At 33.8% G+C, this 16,928-nt stretch overlaps 2 protein-coding genes across 2 annotated transcripts in view; one reads left to right on the top strand and one right to left on the bottom strand.

Moving 5' to 3' along the window:
- The window catches only part of LOC134242584 (testis-expressed protein 9-like), an 11,815-nt gene extending 8,291 nt beyond the window's left edge, over positions 1–3,524 (top strand). Inside the window, exons 7-12 of the mRNA XM_062724683.1 lie at positions 240–433; positions 968–1,050; positions 1,449–1,622; positions 2,108–2,242; positions 2,783–2,917; positions 3,372–3,524. Of these exons, the coding sequence (XP_062580667.1) occupies positions 240–433; positions 968–1,050; positions 1,449–1,622; positions 2,108–2,242; positions 2,783–2,917; positions 3,372–3,446 (796 nt within the window). The 3' untranslated portion in view covers positions 3,447–3,524. The remainder of the gene's footprint in view (positions 1–239; positions 434–967; positions 1,051–1,448; positions 1,623–2,107; positions 2,243–2,782; positions 2,918–3,371) is intronic.
- Positions 3,525–8,933: 5,409 nt separating this feature from the next.
- On the bottom strand, positions 8,934–16,070 carry LOC134242585 (E3 ubiquitin-protein ligase TRIM45-like). The gene is made up of 2 exons (XM_062724684.1): positions 15,530–16,070; positions 8,934–10,032 (listed from the first exon to the last, which is right to left on the bottom strand). Exon 2 carries the CDS (start codon positions 10,017–10,019, stop codon positions 8,934–8,936), a length of 1,086 nt encoding a protein of 361 aa, XP_062580668.1. The 5' UTR covers positions 10,020–10,032; positions 15,530–16,070.
- Between the last annotated feature and the right edge of the window lie 858 nt (positions 16,071–16,928).

Here is a 16,928-nt window from a genome sequence, read left to right as displayed (position 1 = left end):
CCCGATCGGGAAGGCGGGATGAAAGGGTAAAATCGGGAGGATCCCGCCTAAATTGGGAAAGTTGGCATGTATGGTATAAGTGCTAAAAATATCTTTGTTTTTTCTTAACATACTTTATTTTTGAATTCAGACATTCTCAGAAATGAATCCTTGCTGATTATTCTTTCACACACAATGCTTGTTAGATAAATTTGAATCACAAATAACATTTCATTTTAAATTTTTTTTTATATCCCTAGATCCAGGCCTCGCAGTACAAAGTCAAACATTGCGGATGACGTAGCCGTTCCAGACGAGACGTTTATGACGGATTTTAAGAACTTCTCCCTTCAGAACACAGTGGCTAACATTGAGGGTCAGATGGACAGCGGTCATCTCCCCTTAGAAGAAGACGACGATGTTATACCTCAGGCCGCAGCAGACATGGGAACAGGTTTGTAAATATTGCTGAGTTTACTGAGCAATGGACTTTTACAAGTAGGTCTGACTTTAACAGTTGACAGCTTACTTTACACTAGAAAAATGTATGGAAGCTCTTTTATGATATAAATATTTAGCTCAACATTTACTTCAACCAAATAACGGGTTATACCTCAGGCCGCGGCAGACATGGGAACAGGTTTGTAAAGAAAGCGTAGTTTACTGAGTAATAGGAATATGTTACTTCTGTTTTCTGAAAAGGGGCAGAATTTGTAACTTTTTAGATTTTGAAAGAGCATTTGCTTCCTTGCTCTCTCACTATTGGGATAAGAGAGTTGAATCACTATGCATCTTTCCCTGAAGTGGAAATTGACAAAACAGTAGTGATCACCTTGTTTCTCACACACTTTATGTCAACCTCTTACCTTAATCTTTTGCCCTAAAAATGAATTGTGATCATGAGGGAGCTAGTCCTATCAGTATATTTTTTTCAAGTCTTCTTACATCAATGAAATCATTGCTTAATATTTTTTTTCTTAATTTATAGAGGCGACAATCCGGTTTTTGAAGGCCAAGTTACGAGTGATGCAGGAAGAGGTTGATAGGTTATCTCAGGAATGTAACAAGAAGGTATAAAATACAAAATCAAAATAAACTTAGTTTAATGACTACATAGTGGAATATATTAAGCCTTCCCCCTATGGTGTGTGAGACTATATATATATTTTTTTACACTGGAGAGATAAATGAAACAATATTGTAATGAGACATAGTTCAAAATTCATGTCTAGTTCTTTCATTTAATGGCACTTAAAAGATAACACACAAACAGAAACTTGCTTGAATTCTTTGACATCCAAAATGATAATGATAGTAACTTCAAAAAACAAACATTTTTTAATTCAAATAGAATACAGATGTTTATTTATAAGGATGCAAATCAGAGATCTTGAATATTAATTACCATGACTAAAATTCAAATGAAACGTGTTAAAGACTGTATAGCATATACAAAATTAATTTTTCAGGATGAAGCAAACACTGGCTTGACGTCTCGAATTAAAGAGCTAGAGGAGGAGAGAGGGCGTATGCACCGAACAAATGCAGCTCAGCAGTCACAGATGGATAAATATAAAAAGATCGCGGAGGAGGCTCGGAGTAAATCAGAGAGTGTAGAGGGTCAACTGACAGCTGTAAGGAAGGTAGGCAACTCTAGAACATGAATAATATAAAAAGATCGCGGAGGAGGCTCGCAGTTAATCAGAGAGCGTGGAGGGTCAACTGGCAGCTGTACGAAAGGTTAGTAACTCTAGAGCATAAATATAAAAAGATCGCGGAGGAGGCTCGCAGTAAGTCAGAGAGTGTAGAGGGTCAACTGACAGATGAAAGGAAGGTAGGTAATCTAGAACATAAATAATATAAAAAGATCCCGGAGGAGGTACAGGGAAAAATCAGAAAGTGTTGAACTGACAGCTGTAAGACAGGTAGGTACTCTAGAAGGTAAATATCATATATATAAAATGATTGTTGAAAAGGGGCAGGAGGAGTCTGATAGAATTAATGCTTAACTGGCAGCTGTAAGAGGATAAATACAGCTTTAGACTTACACATACTGTATGTGTCCATTTTTTGTCAAACACGTGTGACAACATTAATAATTAATCCATGTGTTTGCACGTTTTTGTAGGAGCTTGAGCAGATGAAGCGTCAACAGAAACAACAGACAACTTCCCAGAGCGCAACAGAAGTACGGCTCAACCGAGCCCTGGAGGAAATAGAGAAATATAAAGAACAGTTATCTAGACATAAATCTACATCTAAGGTAAGAATTAACTGTATAATCAAAGTACTGAAAGTACAGGAGGAGAGAGAGAAATATTAAGAACAGCTATACATCCGAGGTAAAAATATTAACTGTATAATCAAGGTACTCTAAGTACTAAGTACTAAGGGAGATAGAGAAATATAAAGAACAGCAGCTGCTGTCCAGACATAAACCTTACTCCAAAATAAGAATTATATCAAAGTTCTGAATGTACTGGAGGAGACAGAGAGCTGTCAATCTTCGCAAGAATAACACAGACACATTAAGCTTTATGGTTGGTAGGAAAATAGAATCAATGTACTGAAAGTACAGGTTGGATCTGATTGTTAGGGTAATTAGGTACTGTTAGTCAAGTCATAATCATTTATTAAAAAATCTTTTTACTTGAGGTAGAAAATCAATGTAGAAAGCAATGACTCAACCAAAAAATTGTAGACCAGAGACTGAAACAAAGAAACAAAACAACTGATGTAAAGATATGCACTGTGTATGAAATTGGTTACACTTAATTGAACTTTAATATTTTTTTTATACCAGGAATCTACAGAACAGGAAAGGAAGAGACTTGATCAGCTGGTGACCGACAACAAACGACTGGAGAAACAGAAGAATGAACTCATGGCAGGCTTCAAAAAACAACTCAAACTTATAGATGTACTCAAAAGACAAAAGGTGAGGTTATTATGGCGTTGGTAGTCTAGTGGTTAAGGTGCCGGACTCCAAACTGAAAGGTTGTGAGTTCGAAACCTGGCCACGACAAGTCGACATTGTATCACTGGAAAAGGCACTTTACACGAATTTCCTCACTCCACCCAAGTGTAAAAGGGGTACCAGGCTGTAGACAGTGAAAGATATTGTCAAAAATTTAGTGTTCTAGCGCCTTAACGGCAGCTTGCTCAGAGAAAGATTCTGGATTGTTATGGTTTGCTGGGGTAATAATGTATTGTAAAGTGCTTTGAGTATCGTTTATGCTAGAAAAGCACTATATAAAAAAAATTATCATCATTATTATAACAACTTTTACTCCATAGACATATTCAGAAATACAGGATTTTGTAGATGTCAACCTTCATTTATTCATTACCTAATTTGATTAAATAGATGAGGGAATTTTTTTTAATTGTAGATGCACATTGAGGCTGCCAAGATGTTGTCATTTTCTGAGGAGGAGTTTGTTAAAGCTCTAGAGTGGGGCAGCTAGCATTTATTTATTACTGTATAGACATTTTTAAATGTAGATCTGTAGAACTGCTTCACCACATGATGTTGCAGGGAAAAATTTATGCTTTTTGCTTATTTCTTGAAAATAAAAAAAATATTTTTAAAAAACCTATTGTTTTAATTCTTTAGCTAGTTAGATAGGCTACTGATAAGTAAGTTAATGCTGCAGTGGTATCAACAATCTGGTTTACAGAAAAAAATTCAAATTCTTTAGTCATAACATGACTATGTTTGCAAATGCTATAAAACTGTGTTGAAAGTTAAACAATTTAGTCATTGTTTTTATGGATATTTTCAAGTACAAATAACTGTTTGATACTGGATTAATACTGTAGATTCCTAATTAAACAAGAGTCATTAATATTGCGAAATGGCCCATAGACATCAAATCGCAAGAACAGTAATTCATGAGGTACTGTTGGTCTAAAGGCTTTATGTGGATTTTATTACCATAAAAAAGTGAGTTGTTTTTATTGCGAAATGACGTGATACACTGCCCAGTATATAGGAAATTAGGAATCTCTATAGCTGCTGAACTGTAGCTCTCTGCTTGAGTAAATTCGGACATATAAAGCAGAGAGCTACAGATCCAAGCATTGTAAGAAATTTTGATTTACGCCAATATTTTTTTTGTCCCTACTTTAACATGTTTAAGTATTTATCTCGTGTAGTTAACCTTTCTGTTTCTTTTAGAATGGTATCCGATAATTTGTCATATATTGAACTCTTATTATGTTCCCCAAACGGAGTTATTATTTTTCTTTTTTTTCTTCTTTGTTCTCCGGTACTTTTTTTGTCCGCGAGTGTTCTCAGAAACTGTTCACCCAACTGAGCTAAAACCTTTTTAGGGTTAATAGGTGTGTAGTGTAGGTGTGCAACACGAATGTTATTTTGCGCTCATACGCATGCACGTGCGGGCGCGTGAAATGAGTGAAATGACGGATATACTTTATATAGCCATAACTTTAACATTTTTTGATGAAATATTTTAAAACTCATTTAATAAGGGTATATTAATAGTGTAGATAATGTGACACTGTCAAATTAGCACGAACTCACGCACATGCACGTGCGCTTCGCTCTGATTGGCTGCAACAAAAATCTCAATATCTTTTCTGTTTTTTGACGAAATGCTATGAAATTTAAAATATAGGCAAACTTTAGGATGTACTGCAATATGATATATAACAATTGTCAGTTAAACACGCGCATGCACGTGCGCTGCAATCTGATTGGCTTAACCTTTAAATGGCTATAACTTCCTTGTTTTTCAACGAAACATTATGGGACTTAGAACATAGGCAAACATAATGGACTCCCACAAGGAGGTATGGTCGTCATGCACATGCATGCACGTGCATGCACGTGTGCTTTGCTGTGATTCGCTGAAACAAAAATCACAATATCTTTTTTTAATTTTTGACGAAATGCTTTACAATTTTAAACGTAATCATGCATTAGGATGTCCTACAGTATGATAAATAACAGTTGTCGTGAAAACATGCGCATACACTTGCGCTGCAATCTGATTGGCTTAAACTTAAAATGGCTATAACTTCCTCGTTTTTCAACCAAACAGGATGGGATTTAGAACATAGGCAAACATAACAGACTCCTACAAGAAGATACAGTCGACATGCACATGTATGCACGTGCGTGCACGTGAAATGAGTAAAATTACAAATACACTAGATTAAAACGTATTTTTTATACTTTTGGATAAAACGCTGTAATTTCTAGTATATAAATAGTGTAGACAAGATGATATGGTCATTACACACATGCATTCAAATGCGCATGCGTGCAATGCATAAATTTGAATATACTGAATATACTTCTGGGAAAACATTGTTATAGTCTAAAAGGCATAGAGTTCGTCTTATTTAATGAAGCTTACAGGGAATAAGGCACCAAAAGGGAGTTGGGGAGCGTTTGGGGAACATCTGTAACGGTTCCCGTTACAATTAGCCCTAGTTTTTGATGCTTTATTTAAACAGTAAAATGATTTCTTTGTTTGTTATTACTGGAATTAACGGAAGCAGCTGTTGCAGAAAAAATACATAACCCGCGTAGGACCCCATTGGAAATAAGCATTTTATATTTTGCTTTCATGGGTTATCCTTGGCAACCTGTTATCTTCTATACACGAACCTGTGAAAGAGGCAAACAAAAAAAACAAGAAAGGAAAAAAAGATTAGGTTTTAGTTGTTATATGAATTTAAACCATTTAAACGTTTTTATTCTCTCTTCATTTGTTTTCTATCTATCTCTCACAATTCTCTCTCTCCTCCTCCTCTCTCTCTCTCTCTCTCTCTCTCTCTGATTCTCATCCACATTCATATTCAGTAAAGGTTTACAGTTGAAAACAAATTTCAGAATATGTTATCTTGGTGCTAAAAGTGTAATATAAACTGAAGAAAAATATACCAAGCCAGGTGAATTTTATTAGGAAAAGCTAAATTGTAAAAATCAGCCTATGTGATATTGCTAACTTTTTGTCATTTTGTTCCTACTCTTAAAATTCACCTGGCTTGGCATATTTTTCTAAAGTTTATATTACACTTTTAGCACCATGGTAACATATAACCCCTGGGAGTAGGATGGACCCACAATGGATCATCCAAGTTTTACATAGGAATATATACATTTTTTATGAAAACAAATGTTCTTGTCATGAACAACAAATCATGATTGGTCATATAAATATATATGGATCAAGCATCCTCAGGTAGAGTAGATTCAATTTGTTCCAGTTTTGAACCCTGGGAGTGGAGCCAAAATGTATATGGAAAAAAAGGTGCATCAAGTCAAAGAAATATGTATAAGCATTGTAAGTAAGTGTATGTTAAAGTTAAATCAAATTATAATCCCCCCTTCCTTTCAGGGGAAAGTTCGGCCGGACTATTTGTGCATTTAAGATTTTCAACACTTGATTGATTTTTGCTTTCTTTTTCTAGCTACATTGTTCCGGTGAACGCTATGACCCATGAGCTTCTTGTTTCCTTATATCCTCATACTCCACATGTATTCTAGTTAAAATTCCCAATATAATAGACAATTGGATAAAAAAATCTACATATCTTTTATTATTAAAACGTCATTTAAAGAAAGGAAATGTCCTACATCTACACCTACATTTATAAAATACATAAGCACAAGAAATTGTAGTTATACCCACGTTCCGAAGGAGAGGTGCTATATGTATACTGTTTTACTCTTGTTTGCCTGTGTACGTGTCCGTCCGTAACAATTTCTTTCACAGTTTTCATAGAACTACTCATCGCAGATGCTTCGAATTTTAGCACGCTCTTTGTTTAGGCATGCCATACGGTGGGACTCATTTTTGTTCAAATCTGATGTCTTCTTCCTGCTTATCCGTGCCCCTGTCCGAAACAATTTTTTGTCACAGTTTTCTCAGCAACTACTCATCGCATATGATTATAGAATTGTCATACTCTTTCCTTAGACATGCCAAATGGTGGGATTCATTCTTGTACGAATTCAGTGTAATCATGAAAGGGTATATCCATATCAGAGCGGGAGTATTACTAGTGAACATTTGCTCACAGACTTCTTGTTACTTATGCTTCAAAATGGTATTAGAGACACAAATAATTAAATCTTGACCTTTATTATTTATTATTTTTTTTTTGTAAATGTTACAAAAAATTAGTTTTTTGATTGTTATTTTTACATTATTAAACCCCGCACCGAAAGAGAGGGATATACTGTTTTACCCTTGTGTTTCTGTTCGTGTGTCTGTTCTTAACAAATTTTCGCCACAGTTTTCTCAGGAATAACTCATCAAAGACGATTGAAAATTTAGGACACTCTTTGTTCAGGCATGTCATATTTTGGGATTCATTTTTGTTCACAATATCAACTTCCTGTTTATCCGTGCATCTGTCCATAACAAAGTTTCATCACAGCTATTTTTTCAGCAACTATTCATCACAGATGATTGATTTTTTAGCATTAGGCATGCCATAACTTGTTTTTCATTTTTAGCTCATCTTCGCTGAAAGTTCCAGCGAGTTATCACAATTTGTCTGGAGTCCGCCTGTCTGTCTGTAAACTTTTCACAATTTCGACATATCCAGAACCACTGGGCCAATTTCAACCAAACTTGCCATAAGTGAAGGGAATTCAAGTAAATTCAAATGAAGGGCCTCATTCTCATACAATGGGAGATACTTAAGATATAGTGAACATTCGGTGGTAAGTTTTAAAAATCTTCCGCTCAGGAAAAAGTTTTTTAACGAATTTTTGCATTAGGAAAAATATTCAAAGACGCGATGGTCATATTTTATGAAAGCTTCCTCAAATACATAGTGTATTTTCAAATTTGTTCACATCATGACCCCGGGGGGTAGAGTCGGGCAACAACGAAAGATCAAACAGTGAAACTTATGAGAGGAAAAACCACAGTAAGTGAATGAAAAAATGTAGATTCAAGTTAATTCAAATCAATCCCACTTCTGCCTTTTAAGGGTTGGTCTGGACCGCTTATGCATTTAATAGAGTTTTACGTTTTTCATAGCCACAATGCTCAAGTGATGAAAATAAGTTATATATTTTTAAAGGGACAAACACAATAAGCCACCATAAATATTTTTATTCATCAATTCACAAGTTATAATTCTAACACTTTTGTTGCACTCCTGAGCAAGAGCATGGGACTCTTGAAAATAGAATTGTGAAGTGAAAATTAGATAAGAACTTGTTCTGTTGTTTCAGTGAATTTAAAATGGAATTACTTGAATTTTTTGACATTTTTTCTGGTTTATGTGTTTATGTTTAACGCTCATAAAAATCACAGAAATATAAAAACAATTGATTTGAAAAAAAATGGAAAAAAGAAAGGATAAAAAAAAATAAAGCTGACAATAATCCAATATTAAGTTATACAAATAGATCATTTTTAATTAATGAATACTTACTAAAAGGAATAGAAGTCTTTTTATAATATAACTTGAATCTTAAAAAAAAATGTGTTGCACTCCTGGCCATAGATAGGCATTGTAATCGATAAATCTATTTAGTAATTTTTCTTGGTGGGGAGAAAAGTAATGTGCTTCTGATATTATTAGGTATGTACATATACTTGAGTCTCATTTCTCTCATAAATGCTGCTCTTTTTGGGTTACTTGTCTCATTGTTTTATTGAACTCCTAGCTGATATGGTATATCTTATCTGGTTTTCCAGCAGTTATTATTTACAAAGCTCTCAATTTATATTGTTTTACACGATGGAAACCATGATCAATAAGCACTATTTTCTTCTCTCGCACATACAGTGTAAATATTTAGTAAAAAGGCGTTTGCAACACAAAATGTGTACATTCATGGTGAAGTTGTCATTTTAATTGAAAGTATAAAAAATCATCCTCCCCAAATGTTTGGATAGATATTCTGAAAAGTAATTAGGGTAATTTCTTAAATTATCTGGTTATAACGATAGTTTGCATTAATAATCGTCGTGATAAAATGTTCCATTATCTTCATCACTGCCATGGTCTTTACTCCAACCCCCGTAATTAAAACCATGTTTTTTTTCTTTCTCTTCATTAGGAAACCAATACCTTCTCTCTTCATTCCTACGGTCTACAAATTCTTTACTCCGACGATTTTTGACTTTCACTGGATCTTTACCTAGCAACCAATCATCTGTCTTGTCAAATTTTGGTTTAAATTTGTAACTTCTTTTGTCATGTTTCTGGTCTTTGGAATCTTCAGGTTTGAAGACAGAAAATTCGGGCAAATTTCCAAAATTCTTTTCTTGTGATATACCATTTATGTTACCCTTAAAGTCGTCAAGTTTGTATTCGGTATTTTTGGGAAAATTTCTCATATCCGTTAATGTTTTCCTATTGATTGCCTTAAAAAACGTAATTCCTGGATTTGCTCCAAGGTTGTTTGTTATTTGAGTTTTTATTTTCTCCAGGGTATCGATTTTTGTTTCTATGTTTCGTTTTGCGTTCTCAACTAACATAAGAACTCCTTGTTCTCTATTTCGCAGATCCTGCACTCTATGGTCTTTGATTGCTGAAATTTGAGAAATGACTTTTACTGTGTGATTACAAATTTGCCTCTCTACTTCGTTAGTTCTTTGTGATATTTGGGATATCTTTGCATTTTCCGTAGACAACAATTCTTTGTATTTAGGCAGTAATGTTGTTTCTATCTCCTCTTTCTCTTTTTCAAGCTCATCTTTTACTCTGCAGTATACTGAGGCCAGATTTTCTACTTTATGACCATTATGGGTTTCCATCAAACATTTGACACAAACAGGCTTCTGGCATGGACAGCAATAGCAGTCGAGCTTTTTTGTTGTGTGTTCCGGACAAAAGAGAAGTTCCATACCCTCCCCTTTATCCGAGATCAAGTGAATGATATCATGATTTCTCGTAATTTTCTTTTTCTTGTGTTCTATTGTACAAGTCTCGCACAGATAACCTGCGCATGTTTTGCAAAGATATTGTGCAGGGTTTTCCTCACAGTTTCCGCACTCAATATAGTGCTGAGCAGAAATTGAAGCTCCATATGTTGCCATTGATAGGATCAGTCTGTAAGAAATATAATTTTAACATTGCTTGAAACCTTTATTAATTAAATCTCTGTACTTTTGTTTATGCTCTTTAATCTTTTCAAACCAATAAAAAGATTATATGATAGAAATACTTCTTAAAAATTCTAATGGGTGTTTTTGTATGTTGCTGTTCAGATTTTGAAAAATTTAGAAATTGCCTTTTTGTAAGAGGAAATAACGATGACAATTAAATTTTGGTGGATTTGCTATGACTTAGGGCGTTACAACAATAATTCTTCTACTAATTTTAGACATTTTTAAATCCCATTAATTCTGAATTAAGTAGAAGCTTGCACAGAATAGAATGGGTATCATACTAGTAATTCACAACTGTGACAGTTTTATTCATATTTATTTCATATTCAATGTATGTAGAAGTCACTTTAATAGACAATTATTGATTGAATGTAAAAACGATTATAAAAAATGTATGAATAGGGCAAGATGTGAGTTTAGGCGATGTCAAGGTAGCCAGTTAGAATACCTTAGGCGCACTTCGCCTAGGGAGTTTTTTAATTTTTTTAAGAATCGTAAGCCACAAAATAATTGTAATCTTACTGTAGAAGATTTTTTCGAACATTTCAGAAATCTAGGTGTCTGTAAAGATGTTACATGTACTGATTTCTGGAATACAGAATATGATATGAATGCTGTATTTGATGAACTAGATGTCAATATAACTGTTAAAGAAGTTGTAGATGTTATAAACTGTCTAAAAAGCAGAAAATCGCCAGGAAAAGATAATTTGATAAATGAATATTTTAAATATATGTGTGAAGAATTAAGTCCACTTTTAACAAGAATATTTAATGTTATATTTGATACAGGTAATATTCCCCTCACGTGGTGTGAAGGTGAAATAGTACCTATTCTTAAAAAGGCTGATCCAGATGTAACAGATAATTACAGGGGGATTACCCTCATGAGTTGTATGTTAAAAATATTTACGACTATACTTAATAATAGACTTATGAAATGGTCCGAAAGTAACTTTATTTTAACGGATGCCCAGTTTGGATTCAGACCTGGGGTTGGTACCATAGATGCAATTTTTGCACTGCAAAGTATAATTGATAAACATCTTTCGAACGGGAAAAAACTCTACTGTTGTTTTGTGGACTTCCGTAAGGCATTTGATAGTATAAACAGAAATTATCTTTTTCAGAAGCTCATAACATTAGGGATTAAGGGCAAAATGTTTAACAGTATATGGTCTCTGTATAAGAATGTTAGAAGTTGTGTGAAATACAAAAACAATTTTAGTGACTTTTTCAAAGTAGAACAAGGAGTCCTTCAGGGAGAAGCACTGTCTCCACTACTTTTTTCTTTATATTTAAATGATTTTGAGAATGCTTTTATCAGGTCCAATTGTCAAGATATTAGTCTCCAAGAAGTGTCATTGTTTTTAATGTTATATGCAGATGACATGGTATTGTTTTCCGATTCTCCTGAGGGATTACAAAAAATGCTTGATGTGCTTTACTCATATTGTAATGATTGGAAATTATCTGTAAATGTAAGTAAAACTAAAATAGTAGTATTTAGAAAGTCTGGTCGATTGAATCCAAATATTAAATGGTTTTATAATGATGAGGAAGTTGAAGCTGTTAATCAGTTTACTTATCTTGGTCTCACTCTGACATATACAGGTAATTTTCATAAAGCTCAGTTAAAATTGGCTACTCAGGGGAGGAAATGTATGTTTAAACTTTTGAAGTCTATGAAAAATGTGCATTTTAATTATGTTACTCGTCTGTCTTTGTTTGATACTTATGTAAGTAGTATTTTGAATTATGCAAGTGAAATATGGGGATTCCATAAGGGTGATGCTATAGAGAAAATACATTTAGAATATCTCAAAATTATGTTGAAAGTGAGAAAAAATACATCGACATTGATGATTTATAATGAACTTGGTCGCTTACCTCTTTTTATTCAAAGAAAAGTTCGTATTATAAAGTTTTGGCTAAAACTATTGGAGTCAGAAAACTGTATATTGAAAAGTATTTATCAAGATATGCTTGAAAGAATTGAGACAAATCCTTGTACAAGATATAATTGGTTACTTAATGTAAAATACTTATTATTTTCAGTAGGATTTGGAGACGTTTGGTATTGTCAAAATATTACAAACAAAAATATATTTTTAAAAATTTTCAAACAAAGATTAACTGACTGTTTTCAACAAGAATGTGATGCTTTTTTTTCTTCGTCTTCAAAGTGTTTTGTGTATAGATATTTAACAAATAGACTGTGTATGCAATCCTATTTAATGAAACCAATTCCATCCAAGTATATTCAATTGATTACAAAATATAGATTAAGTGCACATTTATTAATGATTGAGAGGGGAAGATTCACTCATATTCCTAGGGAGAATAGATTTTGTTTTTGTTGTCAGATGGAGGTTGAAGATGAGTATCATTTTATTTTAAAATGTCCACTTTATCTTGAGTACAGAAAATTGTATATTAAAAAGTATTATTGGTATAGACCTAGCATGTATAAACTATTACAATTATTATCAACTGAAAATGTGAGTGAACTTTGTAATATAGGTAAATTCCTCCAAAAAGCAGAGGCACTTAGAGATTTACATCTGTAAACTGAGTTTTTTCCATGTTTTTGGAAATATTGTAGGTAACAAGCAGTATTAACTTAAAAGAAGTATATGTAAATATTTCATTTATGTATTTAATTAATTGTGTGCTTTACATCCTGTATCTTGTAATTATGTTATCTGATAAGTCATATGACTTAAGGAATAAATAAACACCATAAACACCATTCAATAATAATATAATAGAGTCTGTATGGTTGGTCTTAATTTCAAGCTCCATGATTTATCAAATGCCTTTTACATGCAAACGAGCCCATGCCAATATAAAAAAAAATAAAACCCAAAAGAGTTTCATAATTACCACAGTAGAATAAAATTGTCGCAATATTCATATTTACATGGAGCAACCGATGCTTAATTTGTTGGGATAATAAAACTCACTTTTATAACAAAGGAATCCAAAGTATGACGAAAATTACAGTGCATATCAATTCATCATTTCATGCTGTGATTGCAATCAATAATTTAAAAGAGTGCGTAAACTTAGCCTTCATATACTAGGCTTTCAAGTAAATGAGTTTATTCGTCGAAAAACATGAATTAAAACACTGAATGTTCAAACCACGACCCACAGCATAGTATAACAGTTAACAACGCTTGAGGACGGATGATATTCCATAAAGACAATGTATGTGTGGAGTTGCAGTGTTACATGTATTTGTATAAGACAGTTAGCATTGAATAACAAAATATTTTACCCCTCGAAAACCCATTAACGTTCCTCTTTATGATTTCTAACAGAAGCAACAATATAAACAAGAGGCCCACGGGCCTTATAGGTCACCTGAGCATTATGCAACAACTTTCCAGTTACAGTGTATTGAATTTGATTCATGTTTTAAACCAGATGCTATATGGCATTCACAATTTTGAAAGGGCACCATTGATCATCATAACAATAAACTTAGCAGTTGCTTAGCTTGGTTACTGAATACCCATACGCAGGGTAGGGGAACAAAAATGCACTCCAACTAATCAGTAATATTCATCAATAATCAGTAGTGCCCCTAACACTCTGACATAAACCCCTGACCCTAGTTTGCACAAATTTTTAAAAGGCACCCTTAAAATTGCCTATCAAAAAGTAAATAAATGTTTAATAAATACAAAGGACCAGATTTCAAACAATTCATTTTCAGTATATAAGTAGAGCCCCCACCCCTGACCCTGGGGCTTTGGGCAAGATTAGGGCCCTTCCTCATCATAACTATATATGTAGTTCATCTGCTTCATACCCAGAGACAGAGAAGAAAATTTTCGAAGATTTAATGTATTTTCACTATATAATCAATAGAGCCCCACCCTAACACCAGAACCCCAGACCCTGGGGCCTAGAGCCCCCACCCCTGACCCTGGGGCTTTGGGCAAGATTTGGGCCCTTCCTCATCATAACTATATATGTTGTTCACTTGCTTCAAACCCAGAGACAGAGAAGAAAATTTTCGAAGATTTAATGTATTTTCACTGTATAATCAATAGAGCCCCCCCCCCCCAACACCAGAACCCTTGATGATAGGGCCATTAAATTCACAATTTTGGTTGAGGCATGCTTGCTCATCATTACTATGCACTTAGTTAGTTTATATAATACCTAGGAGCAGAGAAGAAGATTTTCAAGGAATTTACATATTTTCACTATATAATCAATAGAGCCCCCCCCCCCCCCCACACACACACACACCAGGGGCCCGTTTTACAAAAGAACTTACGACTAAGACCAAAAACTTCAGATTGTTTTAATATTTTGAAAAATTAATATTTCCCTTTGAAATTGTTTGTGTAAAAATATCATACCACATTCCTTTTAAAAAGTTTAAAATAATTTTCGATATAATGTTTATTAAAAAGTTATACGAAGAATTAAATTTGGTCCTAAGTCGTATGTCCTTTTGTAAAACAGGCCCCAGAACCCTTGACCCTGGGGCCAAAAAATTCACAATCTTGGTTGAGGAACACTTTCTTATCATAACTATGTACTTAGTTAGTTTATTTAATACCTAGGAGCAGAGAAGAAGATTTTCAAAGAATTCATGTATTTTCACTTTATAAACAATAAAGTCCCCCCCCCCCCCACCAGAACCATTGATGCTGGGGCCATAAAATTCACAATTTTTGTAGAGGCACTCTTGCTCATCATAACTATGCACTTAGTTAGTTTATTTAATACCTAGGAGCAGAGAAGAAGATTTTCAAAGAATTCATGTAATTTCACTATATAATCAATAGAGCCCCACCCTAACACCAGAACCCCTGACCCTGGGGCCATAAAATTCACAATTTTGGTAGAGGCACTCTTGCTCATCATAACTATGTACTTAGTTGGTTTATTTAATACCCAGGAGAAGAGAAGAAGATTTTCAAAGAAATAATGCATTTTCACTATATACTTATTTAGCCCCGCCCTAGTACTAGAACCCCTGACCCTAGGGCCATGAATTTCACAATTTTGGTAGAGGACTCAATGCTGATTACAATCATGCAAATAGTTTGACTGCTTGATGTCTAGGAGTAAAGAAGAAGATTTTCAAAGATTGCACTAATTTTAGTGGTTTTGGCCCCACCCCTCAGGCCCCAGGGGGGCAGGGATCATGAAATTCACAATGTTTGTTCCCCTTCATCCATAGATGCTTTGTGCTAAATTTGGTTGAAATTGGTTCAGTGGTTGCAGAGAAGAAGCTGAAAATGTTCAAATGTTAACACACGACACACAACACACGACACAGGACAGACGACGACGGACGAAAACAGATAGCAATAGGTCACCTGAGTTTACTCAGGTGACTAAAAAGTATAGTTATATGCAATTTTGAAAGTGCATTTCAAAATGTAAAATATATATCAATGCTAACAGTACCTTGAAAGTGATGTATTTCCCAAGTATTTCTCCTATTTCAGTTTTGTTTTTATGAGTAATGATAAAACGAAAGTTAAAATACTGAGAAAAAAATAATCGATACCTGATATATTGCAGGGATCCAATGTTTGACAATATGTAGTCTTCAACTAACCAAATCATTTAAATTGCAAGGAAAGTCTATTATATATATGTTGCAATATTGCATACAAATTTGAAAAGAAGCAACACCAATGTTACCTAAACGGTTAAGTGACTCATTTTTTTCTCCTTGTTATGGCCTCAAGGATGTATGTAAGTGCAAAATCGAAAGCAGAATGATAAGAAAGTACACGGGAACCATATACAAAGCACACTCAACCAATAATTACTTTTTATACAGATGACTGTCATAAACATTGAAATTAAGTTACTGTTTATGCAGTATACATATAAAAGATAGAAAAATGTTCTATAGCAAAACTAACTTTGAACTTAGAGACAAAATATTAGAATTTAATAAGGCAAATTTAACAGCAAAAATACGATAAAGTATAAATTTTCCAATTAAAATAATATGTAATACCCAGATCTTTAATAGTAATGTAACAAATAGTTAAATATGAAAGTAAAATACCACAAGATGTATCCGATATCAGCTGGATGGTAATTTCATCTCTTAAACGGAATACGGCCCAATTTTGCTTAGTTTAAATGGTTAGTCATACCCAAGGTAAATTAAAGCTATTGTGTGAAAGAATGTGGGTGGTTTCGCTCCGATTACGTGTTCGCTCCGAGTGGATTCGCCCCACGTGAGTTTGCGCCACTGTATTACTGAAGATACCGGCCGCTATATGAAAATAAAGATAATTAAAATTATTATATAGCATATAAATTGGAGATCGTTGATCAAAGAGATTCCAATGGCAGGTATAATGTCCTATGATATCCTTAATATGATTAGTTAAAAACACTGAATATTCAGACAACGCCCCACAGCATAGTATAACAGTTAACATTGCTTGAGGACGGATAAAATTCCATAAAGACAATGTCTGTGTGGATGTGCAGTGTTACATGTATTTTTATTAGATAGTATTAAATAACGAAAACAACATATGTAGATGAGTGAAACATTCAAAATGTTTTACCCCTTGAAAAGCCCATTAACGTTCTGATTTCTACAGAAACAGCAATATAAAAAAAGTATATAGATATGTAATTTTGAAAGAGCATTTCAAAATGTAAAATATATATTAATGCAATAAGTACCTTGATAATGATGTATTTCCCCAGTATTTTTAACAAAAACCTGAAGGCTTATTCGAAGTTCGAAATACGAGATTTGAAATTTGAGTTTCGAGATTCAAGATCCAGATTAACCAATCAAAAGCGGGTTCAACATTTGATTACTCCCCTT

This window comes from Saccostrea cucullata, unplaced genomic scaffold (assembly GCF_032062105.1).
Source record: "Saccostrea cucullata isolate Sc308-1 unplaced genomic scaffold, CSIRO_AGI_Scuc_v1 ctg2704, whole genome shotgun sequence".
NCBI classification, from domain to species: domain Eukaryota; kingdom Metazoa; phylum Mollusca; class Bivalvia; order Ostreida; family Ostreidae; genus Saccostrea; species Saccostrea cuccullata.
Note: the sequence above shows the minus strand (reverse complement) of the source record. Positions and strands in the feature narration are given on the sequence as shown.